This window comes from Polypterus senegalus, chromosome 2 (genome assembly GCF_016835505.1).
Source record: "Polypterus senegalus isolate Bchr_013 chromosome 2, ASM1683550v1, whole genome shotgun sequence".
Classification (NCBI taxonomy): Eukaryota; Metazoa; Chordata; class Cladistia; order Polypteriformes; family Polypteridae; genus Polypterus; species Polypterus senegalus.
The window spans coordinates 9,346,739-9,372,868 of record NC_053155.1 but is presented as its reverse complement, the minus strand read 5'-3'; the positions used below and the strand labels follow the sequence as shown (position 1 = coordinate 9,372,868).

Genomic DNA, 26,130 nt, shown 5'->3' with positions numbered 1-26,130 from the left:
CAGATTCCTAATCAGTGACAACACCCGATAGCACTGATCTCATTTAAATTAGCTGGTTTTATTTATCTTTTATTCTACATTCAGAAAAGAACAGCAGCATGATTTTTACATTTATAAGAAACATTTCTTATAAATATTTCTGTTTTTGCTATGGATTTAAATGCTTAACTATCTTTTTATTATATTTCACCCTTTCTCTGTACAGTTTGCTCCCTTCATTGAATCTTAATAATGACAATTAAAAACAAGCAGAGCAGAAACCCAAGCAACCAACACTCAATCGTGAAAGGCTGCAACTACTTTAGTGTCAGCCCCACAAAGTAGTAAATGACGGATTAATTAAACAATTAGAACACCTAGAAAAGTAGAATGATAATCAAGATGAAAAAACTGTTAAAAAGAAAAAAATACATATAATTGCGTAGTACATTTTACTACTTTTATTTTTAACCAAACTTAGTTTTCTAATTTGTATATTTTTTCCCAAAACAGGGAATCTGGGAAACAACAGTTCACTTAATTAGCACAGGAGTCCATTTAAAAACAGAGGCTGGTTGGAACAAAAACCTGCAGCCACAGTGTGCCCCCAGAACTGAGTCTGAGAACCCCTGGTCTATAGCACACTCCTAAAATAAGGCCTCTTTTCTTAATTCTTTCTAGACAAATCTAGACGTCGTCACTAAGATGGAGTTCATCATCCAACGGAAGTGGACTTGTGTTTAAATTCTGTTTGACATAAACAGCAACTCCCCCAATTCTTCTGTTCTGTCTATCCTTCTTCATAAATGTGAGTGTTACACTTATCTTCATCTTTGTTATTTAGCCAGGTTTCGGTTATTGCTATAATATCATAATCATGCTCTGCCAAATATAACTCCAAAGAACTTGCTTTGTTGTTGATACTTCAAGTATTAAGGAAAACTATTTTAATGTGTTCCTCATTTTATTTTGACATGTTAACTTTGGGTTAGAAATTTAGTTACTATGCATAAATAAACTGGATTCTGAGAAATTAATTCATGCATTTATTTCTAGTAGGATTGACTACTACAATGTGGTGTTCACTGGATGTTCAAACTGTTCTCTATACAGCCTCCAGTTAATCCAAAATGCTAGTGCAAGAATTATCACAAGAACAAGAAAATACGAACACATAACTCCAGTTCTTAAATCCTTACACTGGCTCCCGGTTAAGTTTAGGGCAGATTTCAAAATCCTCCTTTTAACGTATAAAGCCTTAAATGGCCGAGGTCCGGCTTACTTGTCTGAACTTATCATGACTTACAAACCAGAGCGCCCATTAAGATCTCAAGATGTCGGTCTGCTTAGGATTCCAAGGATTAACACTAGAACTACCACAGCTTACGAAAAAACTCGTAGATCCGTCCCACCTTAAAATGCTTCACACCTCTCCATCACGTCGTTTGTCTTCTAAATTTGTGGCTAAGCAGCAAACAACAAGCAGCCTACTATCACATCCTCCACCAGCGCACAGTTTTCTCAGCTCAATTCTGTTTACCTGCGTGTCAGTTGCTTAGAGTTGTATAGAGTGAGAAGTCAATTAAAATGACATCTTTCATAAATATTATATTGTTATTTGGAACACTCCCATTTCATGTGTGTTCTGTGTCTACAGCAATCTATGTACACACATCGTTAAAAAAGAAACGTTTTTCATGTTTTAGTCATAATTGACAAAATGTAGACATGAAGTGTATAATGTGTGAAGCCTGAAGTCCAAATATCAAAGAAACATCCATCCATCCATCCATTTTCTAACCCGCTGAATCCGAATACAGGGTCACGGGGGTCTGCTGGAGCCAATCCCAGCCAACACAGGGCACAAGGCAGGAACCAATCCTGGGCAGGGTGCCAACCCACCGCAAGACACACACAAACACACCTACACACCAAGCACACACTAGGGCCAATTTAGAATCGCCAATCCACCTAACCTGCATGTCTTTGGATTGTGGGAGGAAACCGGAGTGCCCAGAGGAAACCCACGCAGACACGGGAGAACATGCAAACTCCGCGCAGGGAGGACCTGGGAAGCGAACCCGGGTCTCCTAACTGCGAGGCAGCAGCGCTACCACTGCGCCACCGTGCCGCCCATCAAAGAAACAGTTTCACTAAAAGTACAAATATAATAGAACAAGTGTGCTTTTATTCAAAAATATAACTACAGAAAAACAACCCACATTAGAATGCGATATTGACATGCATTTGCTAAGAGCGCTGTGGTGGTACAACGATATCGGCTCTAGACTGGTAGTCTGAAAAGTGAGCTGCACTTATTCTTACTATTTTAAAATAAAAACAGTCTGTAACAGCCGGTATAATTTATGATACTTGTAAAGGTTAGCTTTTTTTTTATTTCGTTATTCTCTCAGCCATGTTCACAATCCCAAGTCAAACCTCCCAACATCGCATTTGACTCTGCTGTTTTCACAGACGCGCTATAACAGAGGCAAACTCAAACCATGATGACTGTTCTACATCGGATCAAAAATGCACTTTTGCCATCGCTGTACTTTGTATATGTACATGGGAAGCTCTGCACTCGAGACCCCACAAAGGCTCTCCTACCTTTGCCTCATCTTTGGTGAGGATCTCCTTGCTGACCAGGCTCTTCAGGATGTTTGTCATCGTAGCTTTGATCAGATAGACCAGGCAGGGCCTGAAGTACTCAGTGATCTTGAGGAGATCTTCATGATGGTATCTTTTGAGAACCTTCTGTGAGAAAGCTGTAGAGAGAAGACAGAGACAAACTGACAAAGAGTTTTGGGGACTCAGGGTTACAAGTCAGCCCAACACAAATCTTCATAGCCAGAACTAGAAAAGTCAAATAGAAGATAAGCAAGTTACAGTTCTGTGTAGCTGAGCGTAATTATGAATACACAGAGAAATCTGACTAAATAACAGAGATGGGCAGGAGCAGAACACAGACGAGGACACATTATTTAGGAAGCATAGACAGGCAATAGAGAAAAGGTGACCCATAATGTGACACTGAATTATCATTGGAAGGCTTAATATTAATATTAACAGGGTAAATTAAGAGGTCAGCCTGTCTAGATTTAGCATTTTGTAATAATCAAGAGAGAATTGGGAGGGTAGAGTTGAATGAGTCATTAGTGTCTACTGACCATAATGTAGTACATTTGACAGACAAAGTGCATATTCAAAAAGTAAAACCATCACTGGCAAAGGTAAATGGCAGTTTAAGAGAAATATGAGTAAAGATTTGTTTTGTTTTTTTCTTAATCCAAGATCTGACTTTTATTATACAGAATTGTCTGTAAAATCCACATTTACCCCTTTGGTATGTTATGAGCTGCAAAATCAGTTGAACATAACTATGATAATAACACTTTCTTAATGCTTTATCTGCAGAACTTTATGATAGATAGATAGATAGATAGATAGATAGATAGATAGATAGATAGATAGATAGATATTTTTCTTTTATTTTTAAAAACAATGTTTATTGATAGAATTGTTAAAAAAAAGTATATAAACATCACCCGACAAACAAAACAACACATGTATACAGAAAAATAAAAATAATCTTGTTCAATATAACAAATGAAGAAAACATTTCCAAACCAAGCTGTCCTACCACACTCTAATTAAGCATATGTGTGGAGATATTATACTATCAAGTGTAACTCATCGTCTTCTTCACATTCACATAGCACACCATTTACACACCATATATCTCTAAACCTTTCCAAATTCTTTGTACATTTATAAAAATTAAAATCAACTGGTATCAAATGGTATCCTGAAGCCCAGCCCCACTGATCTTATTTTTGCGGGTTTTCCATATTGTTAGTTTTGCTTGATCTACGATGAAGTTCACCAGGTTCACGTTATTCGCTGTTCTTTTTGTTGCCTTCCACTCAAACAAGAAGCCCACCTCATTATAAACAGTACCCAATCTAACAATCAGATTTCTGATGACAGTAAAAAGAGGTTGAAGCCTCATACAAAACATAAAACAATGAAACACAGTTTCCCTTTCACCACAAAAAGGACAAGTATCAGTAACCCCAGGACTAATTATTGCCAAAAAGGAGTTCACCGCTAAAATGCCACACAACAGCCTCCACTGCAGATCTCCCACCCGATGAGCCAATGGTGGCCTGTACAGCGACCTCCAGGCTGGCTTTGCTCCCTCTAGAACAGTAAGTTTCTGTCTCCACGGTGTATCAGGATGCGTCTTCAGCTGAGTTTGATGGTTGACAGTCACACACATTCTGTAAAGTTGTTTTCCAGTCACTCACTGCAGTGGTTAGTCCAGCAGGTTACTTATGGATAGTGCGCCATTAGTTTTACTGTCAGCCCACTCACATGCCGGGGACACCACAAGTGCAGGAAAATCACAGTCACTGGAAGGGCAAATCTTTGTATCAAACAGATCTTCTATATGTGTTACATAGTTCTTGAGCAATGATGTTCTCAGTCTATTCAATAATTATCCTAATAATCGCAGAGAGTGCACTCCTGTCTCCTTTGCCATTGTTGTTGTTGTGTCCTTCCATCCAAATCTGTCCCAACCAATTAAATGACGAAGTTTAGTAATATGACACTGTGCAAAATTATGAGCAAAAAGTTGTAATTCCAAAGAGCAGCTGACATGAGGATTAAATAGCAGCGGTTCCTCCAGTACCCAAAACAAGGAAGTACTTTCAAAATCCCTTGTGACCCTCAGTAGAGACCAAGCACTTAATAAACTTTTATAAAAGTCCGGTAACTGTGAGGTATCGATCTTGTCCACTTCACACAGCACTATGTTCTTCCCCAGTCTCATCTGTCCAACCTGGTCAAGAAAAAAACGAGCTAAAAAAGTTCACGGGTGCCGCTCCTGTGAATATAACAGTTTTTGTATTGTTTGTAAATGGAAAGCAGCCACTCGACTCCCAACATCCATAAGTCCTTGACCGCCTTCCTCCAGTGGTAAGTACAGCACACTCCGTCTCAGCCAGTGCATACTGTCCCAAAAAAAGTTCACAATAGCCTCCTGTACTTGTTTGATCAGCTCTGATGGGGGCTCCAAACAGATGCACTTATGCCACAGGCTGGAGGTCATCAAGTTATTAACAACCAGCATCCTGCTCCTATAGGACACCTGGGGGAGGATCCAGTGCCATTTCGCCAGTCGATCTTGAACCTTTTGGAGTAATCCCTCCCAGTTCTTACGTACAAAGTGTCCATTGCCAAGGTAGACTCCCAGGTACAATAATCCTCCAATGCTCCACTGTAGACGCCCCTCAAACTGGGGTGGACTCATTCCGGCCCAGTCTCCCACTAGCAGAGCACTGCTTTTCGCCCAGTTTATTTTTGCCGATGACATTTTTTCATAAGTCCTTTGACAAGCTGTCAGCTTATCCACATCCTCCTGATTCTTGATGAGAACCACAATGTCATCCACATAAGCCGTAACTTTAAATGGCTCCACTGTATATTCTGGGATAGACAAACCACTCAGCACCCTTCGCAACTCCTTCAAAAATGGCTCCAATGCCAGTGCGTACAGCATTCCAGAAAGAGAACAGCCCTGATGAACTCCTCTTTGAACTGTGAAAGGCGCACACAAGCCACCATTGACTTTAGCCGCTTTTCCACTGCATAGTACGGCACGACACGGTTCAGTACAGCTCACTTTTGCGGGGCTTTCCACTGGTAACAGTACCTGGTACCTGGTCCTTTTTTTAGTACCACCTCAGCCGAGGTTCCAAGCGTGCCGAACTGTTACCAAAATGTGACGTGTAAACTCTGCTGGTCACTGATTGGCCGGAGAAAATCGTCATTACTGCGTCACTGGCTATTCTTTTCTTTAAAGGTACAGACACGCGAAGTTTGAAAGTTCTCCAGCCACTGAGTGTTTGTAAAACCGGGAACAATCACATCCCACCACTCTGAAGCACGGTTAAATGTCCAAACAGATGGTCTGTTGCGGCGACTTTTTTGCAAAATGTGGAAGATCTGTAATATACAGAATCAGCATTTTAATGTTACACTGGCAGTTGAGTTCATTTTATGCTTTGCAACAGTGATAAAAGTTAGCTAGTGATGTGCTTTTTTTAGATGCTTAACCTTGCGCGTCGTCGCGCTAAAGTGTTGTCGTTGTCTGCGTGTTGTTGTAAAAGTTCCACGGTGTCACGGCAGTAGAGGCGGCGCAACTCTAACGACACGTGAATAATCCCACCCACTCTAAAGCGGTACTAAACTGCAGTCGAAACGCAAACCGAGCCGAACTGAGCCGAACCAAGGTGAGCTGTACTGAACCGTGTCGTGCCGTACTATGCAGTGGAAAAGCGGCTTTTCACTACACTAGAAATGTCACTATAGAGTAACTGAATATTTTTCACAAATTTCTCCCCAAACCCAAAAGCCCTCATCACATCCCATAAGTAGGAATGACTGACCCGATCAAATGCTTTCTCTTGATCTAAGGAGAGTAAGCCAACTTTAAAATTAAGAAGCTCTGAGGAAGCCAAAATATCCCGAATTAAAAAAATATTATTAAAAATAGTTCTGTCAGGGACACAGTAGCTCTGATCTGGATGCACCACTTTAGTCAGAACAGTCCGGAGTCTGTTGACCAGCGCTTTAGAAAAAACCTTATAATCTGCGCACAGCAGTGACACAGGCCGCCAGTTTCTAATTTCACACAAATCTCCCTTTTTAGGAAGGAGTGTTATCACTGCTCTCCGACAGCTCTGGGGTAAGACACCCGTCCTGATGTTCTGTGTGAACACTTCTAATAAGTCTGGACCAATGAGATCCCGAAATTCTTTATAAAATTCAACTGGGATCCCATCAATACCTGGAACCTTGCCCACATTAAGCCCCCTTAAAGCATCAGAAAGTTCTGATAAAGTCACAGCTGCTTCCAGGTTTGCGACATCTCCCTTAGGAAGCTCAGGAAGATTCTGTAACAAATGATGGCAGTCTTGTCATCTTGAGCCGTCTCTGCAGCATACAACGTCTTACAAAAGTCCCTCACAATCTCCCTGATCTCCACTGGCTGCTGTTTCTCTGTCCCATCTGCTGCCCGCAAACAATATAACACTTTACTTTGTGACTTCTTTTTTTCAAGGTTAAAAAAATACTTTGTTGGTGCATCCATTTCATTTAGGCTCTGGAATCGTGATCTCAGCAGAGCCCCTTTAACTCTGGTGTCCAACAGCTGGGCCAGACCCCTCTTTTTATCTTTGAGGCTCTCTGTAAGCTGTGTGTTTGGACCAGAATCGAGAAGCCTCTGGATCTCTGTGACCTCAGCTTCTAATTCAGCCATCTCAGATTTTAAACATTTAGTGACATATCTAGTGTATTGCTGACACAACCCTCGAATCTGCACCTTCCCTAAATCCCACCATTGATGCAGGCTGATGAACTCCCTTTTTTAAGTTTCCTTGTGTTCCAAAAAAACCTGAATATTTCTTTGAAATTCTGATCTTGAAGTAAAGTAGAATTGAAGTGCCAATAAGCACTTTTAGGTGTGTAGGCTGTAAGCAGCACACTGCAGGTTAGTAAACTGTGATCTGACAGCCCAGTGGTTGTGATGGAGCTCGATTTGAACAGTCCAAGGTGATGCTTATCCTCTTAACATGCACACGTACCGGTCCCGGTACATAACTACGCTTGGACGACGTCACAGCCATGTGTGCATGCCCCTCTGTCATGCACCTCGACATACTACACATCAAATGAAACCTCAGAGTCTCATCTTTCCGATGATATAAACCATTTTGACACACAACAACCACAGCACTGACACTAAAGCCTTTTTTACAGAGAAGTAAATACTTTTAAGAGTTGACTTTTCCTACCTTTGAGGGCTCTCTGCAAGTCAAACATCAATATTTCCGAGCAATATTGGTCTCATTCTGTCCGTAAGACTCCAGCGAATATAATTCAGTAAAACAATTAGGTCCAAAACACACGATAGATCCTCAAAGGGACAAAAACTCCAGAAAACGTTTCTTAACTTGAGACTAGCTCCGACATTTTTTTTATTTCTATTGATCATATCAGACGTAATTTGTTTCTGTCGGCGATAACCATGCTAAAGCATGTTACATGGAAGTCTTAGCTTCTGATTGACACCTAAGTTGGCCAATTAGGAGGGGTCTGGGGTGTGACTGGAGCCTTGTGTAGCCAACGAGTGCCACAGACAGCTGAACGATGACGCACAACTCCAAACCCTGGTAGAATCGACCAGTTTGATTGGACACTGTGAGTGACACTCTCAACTTACAGCCAATGAGCAGCTGAGCACGCCAATATGTAATATGCCATGCAAACTTGTAAACAAACCCGAAGGGAGCCTGCGTAACCGGCATTTTGCCTGTCTGCAGACGTGGTGCGTAAATTACGCGTGGTTGGGTCATTGCGAGTTCACCAAGTTGTTTCGCTTCGTAAATATGGATAAACATACAGGTAAACGTACAGATAAACAGAAATACACTGTCGATGAAGTAGTAGAGGCATGTACGCGGCGTGACAGTGACGAATCGGACCAGGAGAAGTCTGAGACAGAGAGCAACATTTCTGCTGTGGACTCAGTAACTGAGGACATGTTTTTGGACGGGATGGACGCCATGCTTGATAGGTAAGTGTGTTTTTATTGTGTTTTCACACTATTTTACATAAAAATTAGATTGGCAGACACTACAGTATGTAGTATAAATAATGACACATTTGCTCACTTTTACAGGCAAAGTGACCCTGATTGGGAGCCAGAAACTGTGTTGGCTGAAGTCCATGTTGAAATGGATCAGTAAGTGTTAAAGTTTTTTCCTCAGTGAGGCCCACCACATGTCTTATTAGATCTAATTCCCAGTGATGCTTAGCTTCTTTGGGATTGGGAGTGGTCTGGTCCAGGAGCCTTGTGGGGGTTGAGTTTCTTGAGGCTTTCAGGACTGAGAGGGCATGGGGGTTTTAGTGAGGTGCCTCCTGGGGAGTTAGAGGTGTGAATGTTCATGCTGAATGGATGTGTGGAGATATCAGGACTGTCTGATGGCCCATCAGAGTGACTGGAGAACTTTCCAGACCTATGAAGGAGGTTGTCTTTGTGCTCTCAGGAGTAGTATAGTAGTACTTGTTTTTATATTTGTTTTTACATATTATATATAAGATTATAATCGTTTACTGTTGTTGATATTACTTTTTAGACCATCTTTAGAGCCAGCACCAGAACCAGGTCCTTCCTCCAAGACTCGTCGGTTGACAAGAACCAGAAGAGGTAGGGGACGGGGGAGGAGCAGAGGAACAGGACGTGGTGCTTGTGCTAGAGAGCCACCACCACCTGCAGAGGGGAAGTGGCTTGATGTTGAAGATCCAGACATCACACCTACCCACCCCCCCTTTTGTCCTACAAGGACTCCTGGACCCCAGATAATTAGCACGTCAAACTACACTGTGCTTGAACTATTTCAGCAGTTTTTTTACGAGCACTGTGTTACTGACTCTTGTGGCAAATACAAATGTGCACAGCAGATCCATTTCCAGCTCATGGACAGACATTGGCATTGAAGACCTCTACTCTTTTCTGGCAATTGTAATTTACATGGGCCTCTTGAAAGTACCTGCACTTACTGATTACTGGAGAAAAGGAAGATTATACAGTCTTCCTATTCCTCAGTGATTTCTGTCAGGTCGGAAATTTTTCTCAGTTGTTCACGGGCTTCATCTAAGCAGTCCAGACGAGGATGCTAAAAATGAAAGTAAAAGAGGCACTGCTGATTTTGACCGCCTGGGTAAGATCAAGCCCATCTATATCGACATTAGAAATGCATGTCGTCAGAACTTCCAACCAAATCAGCATATCTCCATTGATGAGAGAATGGTTGCTTCAAAAGCTCGAGTGATATTCAAACAATACCTGAAAAACAAACCTGTTCGATGGGGCTACAAGCTGTTTGTGCTTGCAGATTCTCAAACAGGCTACACGTGGGACTTTTTTGTCTATGAGGGCAAAAGTGCACGAGCATGCAAAAAGGGGTTGAGCTATGACTCGGTTATGACTCTTGTCAACACCTCTTTATTGGGCACAGGGTACAAGCTCTTCGTGGACAATTTTTATACGAGCCCAGTTCTGTTTCAGGATCTCCTGCAAAAAAATATAACAGCCTGTGGCACTATCAGAAAAATGGACAGGGTTACCCCAAAACTACTGTCAACATCCTGGACACCAAAGCTACCCGTGGCAGTATCAGGTGGATTCGGGAAGACCCCTTGCTTTTTGTCCAGTGGAGAGATACCAGAGACGTCTTCATGTGCTCCACCATGCACACCGCCCATGGAGAGGAGACAGTGACGCGTAGGGTGAAAGATGAGGCAGGCCGTTGGACCAAGATAGATGTCCCCATTCCACCAGCCATCAAAGACTACAACAAGTATGTATAATATAACATGTATTTACCCCCTGTTGAAATAGTATTTGTACGTTACTAATATATTTGCAATGATTTTAGGCACATGGGTGGAGTCGACCTGTCAGATGCACTGATCGGCTATTATGAGGTTCTCCACAAGACAAAGAAATGGTACAAGACTTTTTTTTTTTTACCATTTTGTGGATATTGCCATTGTTAATACCTTCATATTATACAAAGCCCAGTGCAAGGCAAAGACAGTAGTTCCTGTGCACCAGAAGGCATTTAGGGAAACCCTAGTCTTGGAGCTAGCAGCTGCGGGATCCACCAGGACAGCACAACAAGAAGAGAACAGGGAAGACCACCATCGTTTGGTGCACATCAGCAGTGGTGGGGATAAAACTCATGGCCAGCTGAGGTGCAGGAGGTGCCAAGCAAAAACCCCTGTAAAATGTTCTACCTGTGACATGCCCTTGTGCTTTCTGCCTGCTAGGGATTGCTACAATCAGTGGCACATGGAAAAGCGCTGAGCTGTGTTGTAACTGTTTGTAAAAAATGTATATAGTTTGTGTGTGTGTGTGTGCATCTAGAAGAGCATTGGTTTACTCCATTCAAATATATATATATATTTTCTTCACGTTTTTTTCAAATATATATATATATATATATATATATATATATATATATATATATATATATATATATATATATATATATATATATATATATATATATATATATATATTGGCCCATAACACTTGTTTTGACTATTTTTATATTGTATTGTGTGTATTTTTTATTGTTTTTATTATGGAATATGAATTTCCATAACTAATAGAGTGACACTGTGTGTAGATATAGATTCCTTTAGGTGTAAGCTTTCAGTAGAGCCCTCATTGATATCTGTGGGTTGAAGCATTCAAAAGTTATTACACTTTTTCCATACGTTCCAAAATGTGGATAATGGTCCCTCTAAAAAGCACCTGGACATGCCCACATAAAAACTGGTGTAAAATGTCATTTTTACAGGTATTCTTTTCAAATTTGAAATGTGAGTAGTCAACAAGTTATTCTGTTGGTACATAGTGTGTTTCTGTCCCCACCTACCTACTGCAGCTATAGAGGCCTTTATTTTCACACAAAAAACTTAGGCGAGAACAAAAAAATTCATTTTTTCTGTGAGTTCTAATGTGCATAACTTTTGATCAGTCACACCTACAGTGATACTGACTACTAAGGGTGAAACTAGAGAATGTTACCTTTACAAAGAGACCAAACATGTGTTTATACTCCAGATGGTTCAATAACAGCAGTGATTCTAATTTGGAGAGGTCGAATTACTAGCGATTTAGCAAAAATGACCCGCTTGATGTGTAAAAGCGGTCCAGTCTGGCCAGTGACACCTCCCCACCACTTACTCTCCCCACGTGTATTGCCTGCTCTCCCCATTCTTCCTCCTCCATACATCCACCATCTCCATTCCCCTCAGTATCCTCAGCAGTTCGTGGGCAGAGCGAGGATGAGGCTCAATCCCGTTATTTCTATCTAATGGTGAGTCGATGGTACAGTTAAAATCGCCTCCCAACACTACAAGTTCTTCTGAACTACACTGCTCTAAAAGATCTTCAACTTTCTTAAAAAACTGTACTCAGTCATTGCCATCATTCGGAGTGTAGACATTTATGAAGTTAAAAACCTTCCCCTGGATCTGTGCCTTCACTCTCAGTAATCTCCCGTCCAGTATGTTATCCACCCCACAGATGTCTGCATTGATGCTATTAGTCAACAGCACAGCCACCCCGGCACTGACATTGGACCCATTACTGTAAAATATCCCACCACTACAGTCCTGGCTCCACTCCCACTGGTTTTCCTTATCAATGTGAGTTTCTTGTAAGAAGGTTACATCCAGATGTTTCTGTTTTAAAAAGTCAAAAAGAGCCCATCTCTTGCCAGTATTTCTACCCCCATTGATATTTATGCTCCCAATTTTTATACTGGCCATAATCACAGATAATATAAAAATAGCAATTCACAAGAAGACCCCAGTTCAGAAGAGGGTTAATCTTACGATTCCTATTCATTTTGGCTATTCATTTTGGACTTTCTCTTCAGTTTACTTAATATGTTATTTAATCTCACCAGCTCTTGTGAGGTGAACATTGCAGACAAAGATGGACATTTTCTTAAAATGCGGACTGAAGAGACAAACAGATCAATATCAGGAATGTATTCGGACTCATCAACTGCTTTTTGCCCAGCGGTCTTTAATAGAAAGTTTTTTATACTTTAAGCACTGTAACCCCCCCTGTCTTTTAGGTCTTGTGCTTCAGACACCGTGGATGAATCAGAAATACTGTCTTCCTCTTCCTCACTTTCACTAGCTGCTGATTAACTGTACATACTGCATCTCTGTTGTTAGTCATTAGCACTATAACATAAGTAACATGAATAATTATATTTGAATACTAACCCTCACCTATTCTGTTTCTTTTCTCGGTACCCAAATGTGGCCATTGGTGCCACGGCCCACCTGCCAAGTTGTTTGCCTGCCTATGGTAAAGTCATCCCTGATGGAGGATCACAGGAATCATGGGAAAGAGGGGTCCTTTCATCGGAGCAATGTTTCAGCCGTGGCATGGCCAAATGGAGATGCAGCTAGATGGATGAGGTCTCCAGGACTCTAAAAATATCGAAACCTAATTATGTCATATCATCTACTGTTAAACCGTAATTCTAAAATTTTTATTATGCTGTCTTAAGGAATTGTTCTGTTGTGTATATTGTATTGTATTGACCCCCTACTTTTGACACCTACTGCACGCCCAACCTACCTGGAAAGGGGTCTCTCTTTGAACTGCCTTTCCCGAGGTTTCTTCCATTTTTCCCTACAAGGTTTTATTGGGAGTTTTTCCTTGTCTTCTCAGAGAGTCAAGGCTGGGGGGCTGTCAAAAGGCAGGGCCTGTTAAAGCCCATTGCGGCACTTCCTGTGTGATTTTGGGCTATACAAAAATAAACTGTATTGTAAACTGTATTGTATTGTACTAGCTACCGCGGTGTCTTCCTCCGTCACAGCTGCTAAAACTGCAAAGTAGTGTTGGGAAGTTCGTATCATTTTACCGACTCGGACCTTTGAGTCTCGTTCAGCAAAATGAACAAATCTTTTTTCGAGTCATTTTGTTCAATTCTGTTTCCGGCTCAGACTGCATACTAGGTTAAGCTTATGGGGCTGTCATGTGATGAACGAACGACTTAAACCCGAAGACTCGAGAGATGAACTAATCAATTCTGTTTCCGGCTCAGACTGAGTTGGTTAAGCTTATGGGGCTGTCACGTGATGAACGAACGACTCGAAAAACCAGAAGACTCGAAACAGGTGAATCAATTCCAATACAGAAACTTTAGGAAGCTGCGCAAATGCGCATGCGCGACTGAACAAATCACTCCCGCGAGACGACTCGTTCTTCCCGAGTCACATTAAAGATTTGTTCAAAATGAACGAATCGTTCAAGAATGACCCATCACTACTGCAAAACTGCCCGCAGTGACGGGAAAGGCGGCCTCACTGCTCTCTCGGTCAGCAACAGGCGATTCCCCCGCGACGTTGCTGCACTTTTTCACAGAACCTCCTTCAACTGTATTGTAATGGCGCTTTTGAGCCGGTCGTTTAAAACCGTCATTGTTTTCAGAATCTTTAACTTCTTCCATTTCGATCGATCCTCAAACACTGTCATCCACAACAGCAGGTAGTTCTCATGTAACCCCACTGCTCTCCTCCTCACTGTTCACAGTCTCATCAACATGCACGCCCTTCTCCCCCAGCGCACTAACAGAAGCCCCCTCACTGGCTGATCTCTCCGGCACTGAGGACACCCCCTGCACTGCACTTTCTAGGGCTAATGAGGGTCCAGCCTGCTGTACACCTGGTTCATCTTTATGTGCCACTGTCCGATTCCCCGTTTCAGGGCACTGTTTAACTAAATGCCCCCCGCTGCCACACGCTAAACATTTCATTTCATCAGAAGTAACAAAAATAACGTAATCGATAACGTCAAGCCTAAACCGCATAGTAATGTTAAGGTCCACATCCATCTGGTTGAGCACCATATACACCTGCCTTCGAAAAGACAATACCTGTTTTATTGCAGGAGCTTTGCAACCAAGGGGAATATATCGGATCTTTGATACCAGTTGACCGTGACGCTCCAATTCTCTTTCTAGTACTTAATTTCTTAAAAATGGCGGTACATTAGACAAAATAACTTTACGGGCTGCAGCCGCCAGTGGATACACCTGCACAAAAACGCTATCGACTACGGCTCCTTTTTCTACAAGCGTCGATACCAAATCAACAGAACTTAAAAATAATACTATAGATCCACTCATTCGAGACGCTGATTTAATGTTTTCACATCCTATAACTTCTCCCACAGCCAATACCCCACTTTGCAACAGAATAAAATCCTCCGATACAAGTTTAACGCCATGCTGGCGAGTCAACTTTTCCAAACCTGCAGCCATAGTGGCTGCTGTGGCCTAAAGCCACACAGTAAGTACTTTTAAACTTTTCCACCAACACTTAGAAAGAAAAGTAAGAAAATCAGAAAAGAAAAGAATATTAATTTAAAGTTTAAATAAAACAACACAAACCTCAGAATCCGATCTCACACCCCACAACCTCGATCCGCGACAACACAAACTCCCAACAAGCACTGCGACAGCGAAACAGGAAGGAGGCTGAGAGATAGATAGATAGACAGATGTGAGATGTGAGATTCAAGGACTGTGTGAGCACCACAGGAACAGGTCTGTGTGCTTTACTCTTCACTCTGTACAGCACTGACTAGAAAGATAACAGAAGTTCAAGGGGGATAAGAGAGAGGAGAGGAGAAGAGACATGTGGAAACAGCCTCTATGTCCCATCACTATTCAAAGAGTGGATGTAGAGGTGGTCCACTCTAACAGTGAATTGGGGGTCCACATTAATCATACTGTAGGAATGACTGGTCTCAGAACACAGAGGAACTATACAAGCCTGTTCTTAGGAGACTGCATTCTTTTAATGTGGTAGTGACCTCCTTCACATCTTCTACAACACTGTGATATTCAGTGTGGGGTGCTTTGCTGGGAACATCACTTCAACAGAGGCCCACTGAATTAACAAGCTAATTAAAAGGGCAAGTTCAGTTATGTGATGCATTCTGGACCCCCTGGAGATCGTAGCAAGGGAGAAACTGAGTGTGATCTATCATTCTAAGGGAAGTGTGCCTGTGATTATGGACACAGTTCAGTCTGTTAACGAAGGTCCCCAACAGTTCTGACATACATGGTTATGATATAACCCAACTGCTTGAATAGTGGATACTGTGAATGATTTAATCTACTGATCAAATTGATAAAAGCACTGCAATTTTTTAAACAGTCAACACCCATGTATGCCCACATTAATGTGGTGGCTGCTGCAACTATTGTACAACATATTAGGGCTGTACACCAGTGAGTTTGATACTCCTTTGAACTGTTAATATGGACTTGGGTGACTGAATTGATAGCATCATAACTTGATGGTTATAAAATCATTTATTAGTTCAGATTTTATTTTGTTTATTATTTGCTTATCCATGAATCCATGACAATTAACTGATATTAAGATGCTTGTGTCAATACTAACTATCTAATATAATGACAGAATCTTTCCATCTGATGATTCCAATGGTCCTTTATCTGAGATGACCATTCCATAGGTAAGAGAACAGCCTGGCAGAAGAGTGGTGGCACCAAAGTGCCACATCCAGATACAAAGAAGAGAAACAGAATAGGTGAGGGTTAGTAACAGATTACAGCTATCATATTACTAATATTTTAGTACTAATGGAGGAAACCGTTATGAATTTCTTCCATTTATGTTAGTCAGGTCCAAACTGTGTTTCTTAACTGCGTCTTTTAACAAATTAGTTTTTATGTGCACTCAATAGGTAATTAGTAATTTATAAAGTTTATAATTGTTTTTACTTGTGAACTTGTCACAGCACTCTGAGCCTGCACTCTCTAAAGAGCATTAAACAAAAATAAAGTGAATTTAAAACATGATTAATTCCTAACTGTCCCCTGCCTTACTGCTGTCCCATTTAATAAAGCCTGATGTGTCCTCCTGTCTGACGTGTTAGGAGACTCACTTTTATTTCAATATGTGACAAGCATTCACTCCTGTTATTTCAAATCCTGCAGGAGTTTTCAGCCAATGAATATCTCAGTGGGCACCATCTGAGGTTTCACTGTGAGCCATTTAATTTGATTTAGTTATTATTGTACTCTGCTGGCACATGAAAGAAAAAGATGGGCATTTCACCAGGGATACGGATGTTCGGGTCTTCCGTCACTTCACCAAATGGAAAGTCAAACAATTGTATGTCTTCTTAATTCAATTGAATTAATGTAAAAATTTCCATGACATGTGTGATATCTTCATAGCAGTGTTTGGTGTCATATTAATGGTAATGTTTTGTTCTCTTGGACTATTTTCAGATGGCGATGTTTCTGTTTTTATATATCTACAATACTGTTCTATGATTATGCACATTAATAGGACAGATCCCAGGTATGTCTACTTAGGGGTAATACAGTGCTTTATGACTTTAAAGTGTCAACAGTGTGAATATTAATATTTGGTGAGTATTCTCAGGCTTTACATTAAATGTAACACACGCTACATTAGGCAGCCTAACCTCTGGGGTTTTCTTCTGAAACACACGCTAAGTAATGGAGTTTAGATTCTGAGGCTGCATGTGAAATTTTATTCATGTAACACTCTAGGAAATCTACTTAGGTTTGATATTAAAGCACACACAAGTTAAATACCACATAACCTTTGAGGTTACACATTAAAGTTACTATTAGCCATAGTTATATATCTTTCTAAGGGTTTTCATGGATTGCAGACGTGGATTGGATAAAGGGTCCTTACCTTTGGATTCATATCTTGCTATAAGTCCTAGAATAAAGAAAGACAGAAATATTATGAGAAAAATGTTAATTCTGAGGCTAATTTACATTAAAAATGTAAGACAGTCAGCAACAGGGCCTGCACGCACCTCTCATTCTCCTCCATTGAAATATCAGTAGAGCCGCCATAGCCACATATAGAAGCAATGATAACCAGAAGACCACCGACCAGCCTGAGACTCCTGGGGAGAAAACTGAAAAAAGAAGGAAGAGATGAGGATGTGGGAGTCAGGAGATGAGTTTCTCTGAACATAAAGTACACTGTAAGATGAGATCAGAGTGAGATTAACTAAATACACACACAGGACACACATGTGGTTTGGACCACGGCGGGCGCCAAACGCTCTTCAGAATAACAATAATGCAGAAACCAAAACAGAGACATAACTGACCTGTTTGAGAACACAAAAACGTTTTGTCTCCAGAGGAGTAAAACCAAGCCCTCAACTAGGTGACAACTAAACCTCTAGTTATTGAAATGACTTTGAGTTCCAGTATTCAACTCTAGCTGCCTCCTGGGATGAGAAGGGAAGAAAGAAGACGGAACTTCCTGTAATGACTCAGGCCAATGGAGAAGCCACCCATTCTGCAGATCAAGAAACGTATAGAGAACCAGTCACAACAAAGGAGCCTGAAAGCTCTGTCAAGCCTGGTGACTAAGTCTATCTGAGAGTCTTCCACAGAAGGTGGAAAGAACCAAGACCTGAAGGTAGCAGTACTGAGAAACAAGCAAAGGACAATGAAAAAACTGAGCCAACTGAGATTGAGAAGGAGAAGAGACATTAATATATGAGAAGAAGACTATAAATGACAATGGAATGATAAAGTTATAGAAAACTGACTGGTATAAATGAGCCACTTAAACTGACAGAGTAATCTCGATGCCAAACACAGTGAAGAGAAGTGAACAATGGTTTAAGGATACAGAGTTCTGTACTCATCCTATACAGAACATGTACTACTTATACTGAAAAGGCTTTGGAAGCATTTGGAGAACAGCTGGATGCCACTAGTGATATGACAATACAGAACACACAGGTGCTGGATTGGATGCTGGCAGGAAAAGGAGGTGTATGTCACATGTTTGGAGATCAGTGTTGTACATTGTCACCAAAATGACCAAAAGACATTGAGAAGGTTTGGGGCAGCCATCTGCATAATTTGTCCCGGGTGTAAAACTGATGAAAAAGAACGGACATGTTCACACGACTAAGTCCAAAACAGAACTCCTTCACTAGAAACAAGATGGCGGCTTTAAAGGCCAGTATGGAAAGTGATGTCATCCGGACCGGAACCGGAAGTGACATTGTTGGCTGCCCTAGAGCCGGGCGGGATTTCCCTAAAATGGTCTGCAAGGAATCGAGAGAGAGAATTAGTGCACTTCACCACCCCCTAGTCCGGCGTGGAATTACATGTACTCAAGCCCTTTAGTTGTCTCCTAAACACTCGTATGTGACAATATACATACATACCCAAGGATCTTTTACCTTGGCAAAGAATCATCTCAAAACACTTCATGAGGAAGTAACGGCATACGCAGGACATGACCAGAATATTTGGGACTGGTTTAAGGAGAGCATTGTTGACCAAGGCAGACATTAAAGTTGTCATTTCACTGTTGAGCTTTGTACTTGTGTTCTGTTGCCTGCTTCCCCTTTGGAGATCATTCATCACCAGGGTGGCCATTCAGCAAATGATTATGCAAATTATTGATCAGAAAGTTCTGAAAGCAAATTGTAATTTTGTGTTTTCCTACTATGAAATACTGCAGTAAGGATGAAGTACTCCTGAGTGCACAGTGCTGATAACCTCTCCCCAGAAGGGGACCCTTTAAGGTGTGCACAGTACCTGGGCTGATGCACTTTCTCCATGGAAGCATTTTTCTACAGCCAATTAGCCAAAATGATAAGGAACACATAATTTTACAAATTTAAACCTAAACAACAACTATAAGATAAATGATAATAGCTGCATTAACAAAAATAAAGAAAAAGCACGTAAAAAAGGAATTCTCGTGTAAGTTAGACCAGTGACCTCAGCTTAGACATGACATTTCTTCTCTTGAGTCTTTTGTATTGGGACTCATGTATAGACCCCCTCCCTAAGCACTCCATCCACCCCCTCACCATGTCTCCCAGTGCCTGTCCATCAGAGTAGCCTCCACACACTCTGTCTACGCTGCCTTCTCCTACTTGCATATGGAAGTCACTGGCAATTATAACCACATCTCATGAAGGGATGGAGTTCAGGACATCTTGGAGACTATTGAGAAGTCTGCCAATTTATTGGTCTGATACTGCTGATGTTGGTACACACACCCAGGTGAGTGCAATGGGTATTTAGGCTTCAAGAATATCCTGCATACTCTCACTCTGCCTGACATTACATTGGAGTGGAGAAACACATCCGTGTCTATCCAAACCAGAAGCCCTGGAAGACAAGAGAGGTTCAGCAGCTGCTAAAGGAAAGGAACACTGCCTTTAGGTATGGTAACAAGGCTCTCTACAGCATGACACAGTCTAACCTGAAGAGAGGCATCAGAAAGGCTAAGAGGGACTACAGGAGAAGGATTGAGGATTACCTGGACAGTAATAGCAGGCAGGTTTGTCAGGGAGTCCAGCACTTCACCAACTACAGGACCAGTCATGGAGCTGCTGAAGGTTATGACTCTATGGCAGACAAACTGAAACACTTCTTTGCTCACTTTGAGATGGATCTACCAGAGGCAGTTGTTACACATGCAGCAGCATCTCACAACAATATCAACCCCTCCCTTAAGGTGGAGGAACACAAGGTGAGATGCTCGTTCAAGGCTGTCAATCCTAGGAAGGCAGCAGGTCCAGACGGTGTCCCTGGACGTGTGTTGAAGAGCTATGCAGAGCAGCTGGCTGGGGTCTTTACAAAGATCTTTAAACTGTCACTGTCCCAGGCCTCAGTTCCTCCCTGTCTGAAATCCTCAATCTTACTCCCTTTACCAAAGAAAATCACCCATAACTTGCCTGAATGACTATCAGCCTGTAGCGCTTACCCTGGTGATGATAAAGTGTTTTGAGAGACTGGTCCAGAGTCATATCATGTCCTTCATCCCTTCCACCTCGATGCACACTAATTTGCTTACAGGATTATACTGTTGCTGCTTCTCTCCATGCTACCCTGTCCCATCTGGAGCACCAGGGGAGCTACGCACGTCTCCACTTTATTGATGTTAGCTCTGTTTTTAACACCATCCTCCCTCACAGATTGGTGTGCAAGCTGCTAGACCTGGGACTCCCGTATTCCACCTGTATATGGATTAAAGACTTCCTGACAGACCGCACTCAAAGGGTTACAGTGGACCCTCACATCTCCTCGGCCATCAGTATCAGCACTGGCTCTCTTCAGGGCTGTGTGCTGAGCCCCCTACTCTTCACGCTGTATACACATGACTGCGGCCCCCATGCCCACCACAGAAACACCATCATCAAATTTGCAGATGACACCACTAGAGTGGAGCTCATCTCTGGGTAGGATGAATCTGCCTACAGGGAAAAAGTGGAGCGGCTGACACAATCTGCTCCTGAACACAAGTAAGACCAAGGAGCTTGACGTGGACTTCAGGAAAAAGAAAACGGACATCAAACCACTCAACATTAGAGGGGGATGTGTGGAGAGGGTGTCAGACTTCCTCTTCCTGGGAGTCCACATCATGTAAAACCTGTCCTGGGGTGTGAACACAGCAGAGCTGGAGAAGAAGGCTCAGCAGAGACTTTATTTCCTGAGAGTCCTCAGGAAGAATACCATCCCCCAAAAACTGCTGGTATCCTTCTACCGCTGCCCTATTGAGAGTATCCTGCACTAACTGCCTCTGGGTGAGATTTTACAGCTGCACAACAGCGCAGAAGAAAACACTTCACATCTTAAAGACTGCCCAACAGATCATCGGCTGTTCTTTACCCTCTCTGGATGAACTGCAAAGCTCTCACTGCCTCAGGAAAGCAGAAAACATCTTAAAAGACTCCTCACACCCCGCTCATGACATCAGGGAGAAGATAGAGGAGCATCAAAACAAAGACTAATAGACTGAATAGCAGTTTCTACCCTGTTGCTATTAGGGCACTGAATGCCACCTAATCACCTCCAATGCAGCAGTGCAACAGATGACATCTTGTGCAATAGTGTTCATGTGCAATTATGGTCTTATGTTGAATGTTTGTGTTCTACCTTATTTCTTCTTATACTTTTGTAATTATGTTAATTTATATTTTGACACCACAGGGACTGCACCTAATTTCGTTGCATTTGTTACAATGACAATAAAGATATTCTGATTCTGATTCTGATTCTGATAACCCATTAGGCACAAATTCCCACTCCACATTCATGCTCTATACTGCCAGAACACACCTTCAATTTTCTAATTACCTTTCTGAAGACATTTGTTAACATACTATTTCTTCTTGCCAGACTTGTTATTTCCCTCAGGTTCATCCTGTCACTGTCCATTTGGTGAACTTAAGCCGGAGACTTTGCAAGTGTCAGGTTTTTGGTGCCTCAGAGGATTGAGATGCTGAGTGATTGTTGTGATTCTAACCAACTTTCAAACCCTGGCTATTCATCTTCTTTCCCAGTTGCTGCGGCTTGTAGCCCCTCAGTCAGAGTTGGTCTTATGGGAACATTCCTGGAGCTGCCAGACACTGCCACCATGTTGTTCATGTCATTGCTTTGTGCTTCCATACTATGTTTGGGAAATAGAACCAGTAGGAACCAAAACTGTCTTCTGACCAGGGCCCTCAGTTTGGTTGGGATGTCCCAGAAGATGTTGCTCTAGGTTATTTAATTAATTTATGAAAGTTGTAACAAAAGCCAATGATGATAACTGATGGTGCATCATTGGGGTCACTTTAGTAGCTCTGATAGCTGTGTGTGGTGGTAGCCACATTCTAAGTCAAGAACAGCATGCAAACTCACTGTGGAGAATGACCAAGCAGGTGATTCACAGATGGGAGATTCATGAATCAGAAGTGCTGCTTTGCCATCCTAGATAACAGCTACTAACCTAGTAGACAGCATTCAGTTTGCTAGTAGACAACAATTCATTGTTAATTGTTTTGCAAGAGAATGTAAAAAATATGGCAGGCCTCAAGGAAAGTGAAGGAAGGGATCAGGAAACATAACAAAGGTCAAATATCAGGAAAAAATAGAAGATCAGAATACGGCGTAACAGAGCTTGAAATGTCAGAAAAGGACCACAGCCCAAATGCTAGAAGGATAAGACCTTTAATACTTTGTATGTAAGGGGTGAGTTAACTCATATTTCCCTGAGTCTTACAAGAGGCGACAGTCAAGAGAACTCATGCCTCAATATAAAGCTACTATAAATGCAGTCATGTTGCTGACTATTTTTGCTGCCATGTGTCTGCTATTATTACCTGTTACCACCAGAATAGTGATAAAGTGGAGTCTGGAGGCTGACATGACTCTGAATGATGGCTTCCATAAGCAAGACTGGGAAGTGATATGGAAGTCAAATGAGGACAATATTTAGGGACTTGGTCACTGCATTACAGACTATATTAACTTCTGTTGAAGCATCGAAGACAGTGTACTGCTTTGTAAACAATAAGCCCTGGATTACTAAAGAGCGACAAGGTCTCCTGAATGAGAAAAAGAGAAGAGCAATCAAATCTGGTGAAGGCTCTGAAGGACGTACAGCATGAATGAAAGAAAAAAGTGAATAAAGGAAAGGAAGCTTACAAAACTAAAATGGAAACAACTCAATCAAAACAACCTGAAACGTCTGGAATGGAATTATCATCATTACTGGACTCAAGCAATCCAGGGCTCAGGTGGTAAAAAGGGATGTGGACAAAGCTGATTCCCTGAGCCAATTTTTTAAATAGATTTTCCCTCCCACTGCCATCTTCTTCCAATGACAGGACTCCCCACTGAAATGACCAGTGATGCGTCCACCTCAGACCATCAGTGTGGACTGTCCATAACTGAAGACCAAGTAAGAAGACAAGTGAGGATGCCACACAAGGAAAAGCTAAAGCCTGCCAAACTGTAACATTGGGGGTCGGCTCCATATTCCCAGTGCTCTATCGGAGCCTCTTGAACCCACTATTGCCAATAACATACCTGAGGGATTAGCCAGTAGATGAGGACACAACACTCAAAGCAAAGGGCTAGGTGCAAAAGAGCTCCAGGGCTTTTATTTAACCAAGTCAGAAACAGTGTTCTAAAGTGCAGTCATAAAAAGAAGTCTATGTGCAGGTTCAAACAATCCAATAAATATTCCTTAAAAACAAGGTTAAAAACACACAGGCAGGAAACTATCCTTTCAAATTCAGAGCCCTGGTGCCCCTTTAAAACTGAAGTCTCCTCAGCTTGTCCTTTACAGACCTTGCAGTCCGAGTAGAAGTCCACCAGCAGGCGCAGAGAACCTTTTGTAATGGCCCGGGTCCCTGAAGCCAATCCCATAGCACTCCACAGGGAGTCACTCCACTGCCTAATGGCTTCACCTGGTGAAAGACCATTGTCCTCCCACCATTGCCAACTCACTGGCTCCTCCCAACAAGAGTACACGCTTGAGTAGAATGGTTTCTCCTTCTGAGTGACCCCTCATCCCCATCCTGAGCGCTGGCCACAAATGCTATTCCCTGGGGCTCCATCTTGCTCGCCTACTTTCTTTCAACATGCACAGGCTCTCACGCTCTTTCTCTCTTGCTTGCCTGCTTTCTAGCTGCTAGCTTTAACTTCCATTTGCCCTTCATTTTTCTTTCTTTTCTTTCTTCCCGATCTTGTCCACTCCTGGGGCCTCACGCATAACACCATGCATAGAATTCACAGTAAAACATGGAGTAAGCACAAAAGCGGAAATGTGCGTATGCACAAAAAAATCCAGATGTATAAATCTGTGCAAACACAAACTTCCACGTTCTTCAGCCCCATAAAACCCATGTGAAAGTAACGCACGTTCACACACCTGTTTCCTCACCCAAACTCTTCCCAGAATCATGCCTCTTTGAATATGCAAATCAATATAAATAGCCCTTAAGCTCAGCATTCTGTAAAAAGGCAATGGCAAAAGAGCGGGGGGAAATAAACGAATTTCAGCAAATACCAAGTGGAGACAAAGAAAAACATACTATTTATTGGTTTAAACAGTGGTACAAACGACAATAGGAAGTTGATCGAGTGACATAGAGTGTCAGAGAAACTCGAAAGCTCAAGTTTGCAAAGTGGCACAGTGCCCGAAATTAAAAAGAAGTGGTCAGATATCAAAGTCGCCGTGAAAAGGTGTGTGTGACCGTCTGAATGTCATATGAAAGCTTATTAGAGTACAGAGAAAACAAAAAAAAATAGGCACACAGTGGGGATAAAAAGCACTTAATGTCAACTTTAATCTCGTAATCTTTGTCATTAAAGTAGAACATCATAAACTTCATGTTTAAATTGTTAAATTTACTAGTTTATCAAATACCATTGTAACTAAAGTATCACGTTAAATGCTTTGTTTTGTATTTGTTCTTCTATGTGCTCTATGTGTGTGAATCACTACATGCTTCTTAAACAGGCTTTCTCTTCTACTGACAGGACACAGAATCCAATACATTTGTGATATTACAGCTCTCTGAATAATTAAAATACTAAGATGTATACTTGATATAATTTTCATGATGATAGGAGTTAAAGCATGTTATTAAACATGGGAACATGGTGGCGCAGTGATAGTGATGAGCTGGCGCCCCGTCAAGAGATTGTTCCTACCCCACACAAAATGCTTGCTGTGCCGTGCGTTACCTTCAATGAAATACTTTATTGCAGCAGTACTGTCTCTTTCAAATGTACTAACCTCCAATTCCTGTCCTCTTCCTTTTCTTTCAACAAATACCCAATCTCCACACAATCAGCTCTGTAATAGATGTCAAGCCATCTGTAAGCTTAGAACGTTGATTCTTCAAAACTCTTAAGGAACATTGAAATATCTTCATAGTACATGTTTAATTATTCTATCTGTCTATTCTTCCATTGTTACGTCAACCCCAGCAAGACTACAGAGCGAGGCAGAAACAATCCCTGAACGGGGCACCAGCTCCTCGCTAGCACTGCACCACAGTGTCCTCACGTGATTAATTATTAACAATATAGATTATTTAAATTATGTTAACATTTTATTTGTATAATATAATAAACGTATTTTGCTGCATTTCATCTTAAAATGATATCATCATCATATGCAAATACGGGCTTTATAACGTGGCTCAGGTTGTGCAATATTATAACTGTATCGTAAGTTTACAGTGCGGTAATTGCATTTATAAGTACAGACAGTTCTACACGGAGCACTTGATGGACTGATTGAGTGCGTTTATAGTTCTTGGGAACGAACTGCTTCTGAACCGCGAAGTTCGTACAGAAAAGGCTCTGAAGTGTTTGCCGTATGAGAGCAGTTCAAATAGACAGCAGCGTGTGCTTGATGCTGTATACCAATAATTCTCTTTCCGATCAGCTGCTGTAAATCTGTGATTTCACACTCAGATACAGTGATATAAATCTGAGTGGTGCAGTGAGAGTAATATGGAAAAAGATGATCTGCTGTGGCAACCCCTTACAGGAGCAGCTGAAAGAAGAAGAAGGAGGTGCAGTGAGAGTAACAACGCTAAAGCACTTATGGTATTTGTAATAGTTTGGCCATTCCGTGGACCATTATATTGTTACAGGTTAATTACAATCAGATGCCGTTAATTTCAGTGTATTT

General features: G+C 41.7%; 1 protein-coding gene across 5 annotated transcripts in view; it reads right to left on the bottom strand.

The window, feature by feature from the left end:
• Nucleotides 1-26,130, bottom strand: part of LOC120522335 (NACHT, LRR and PYD domains-containing protein 3-like) — a 103,317-nt gene that overhangs the window by 51,191 nt on the left and 25,996 nt on the right. For all 5 annotated transcript variants that reach the window (XM_039743355.1, XM_039743358.1, XM_039743357.1 and 2 more), the window contains 3 exons: nt 17,480-17,584; nt 17,353-17,379; nt 2,590-2,747 (listed from right to left, as the gene is read on the bottom strand). In XM_039743355.1, coding sequence (XP_039599289.1) covers nt 2,590-2,747; nt 17,353-17,379; nt 17,480-17,584 — 290 coding nt within the window. The remainder of the gene's footprint in view (nt 1-2,589; nt 2,748-17,352; nt 17,380-17,479; nt 17,585-26,130) is intronic.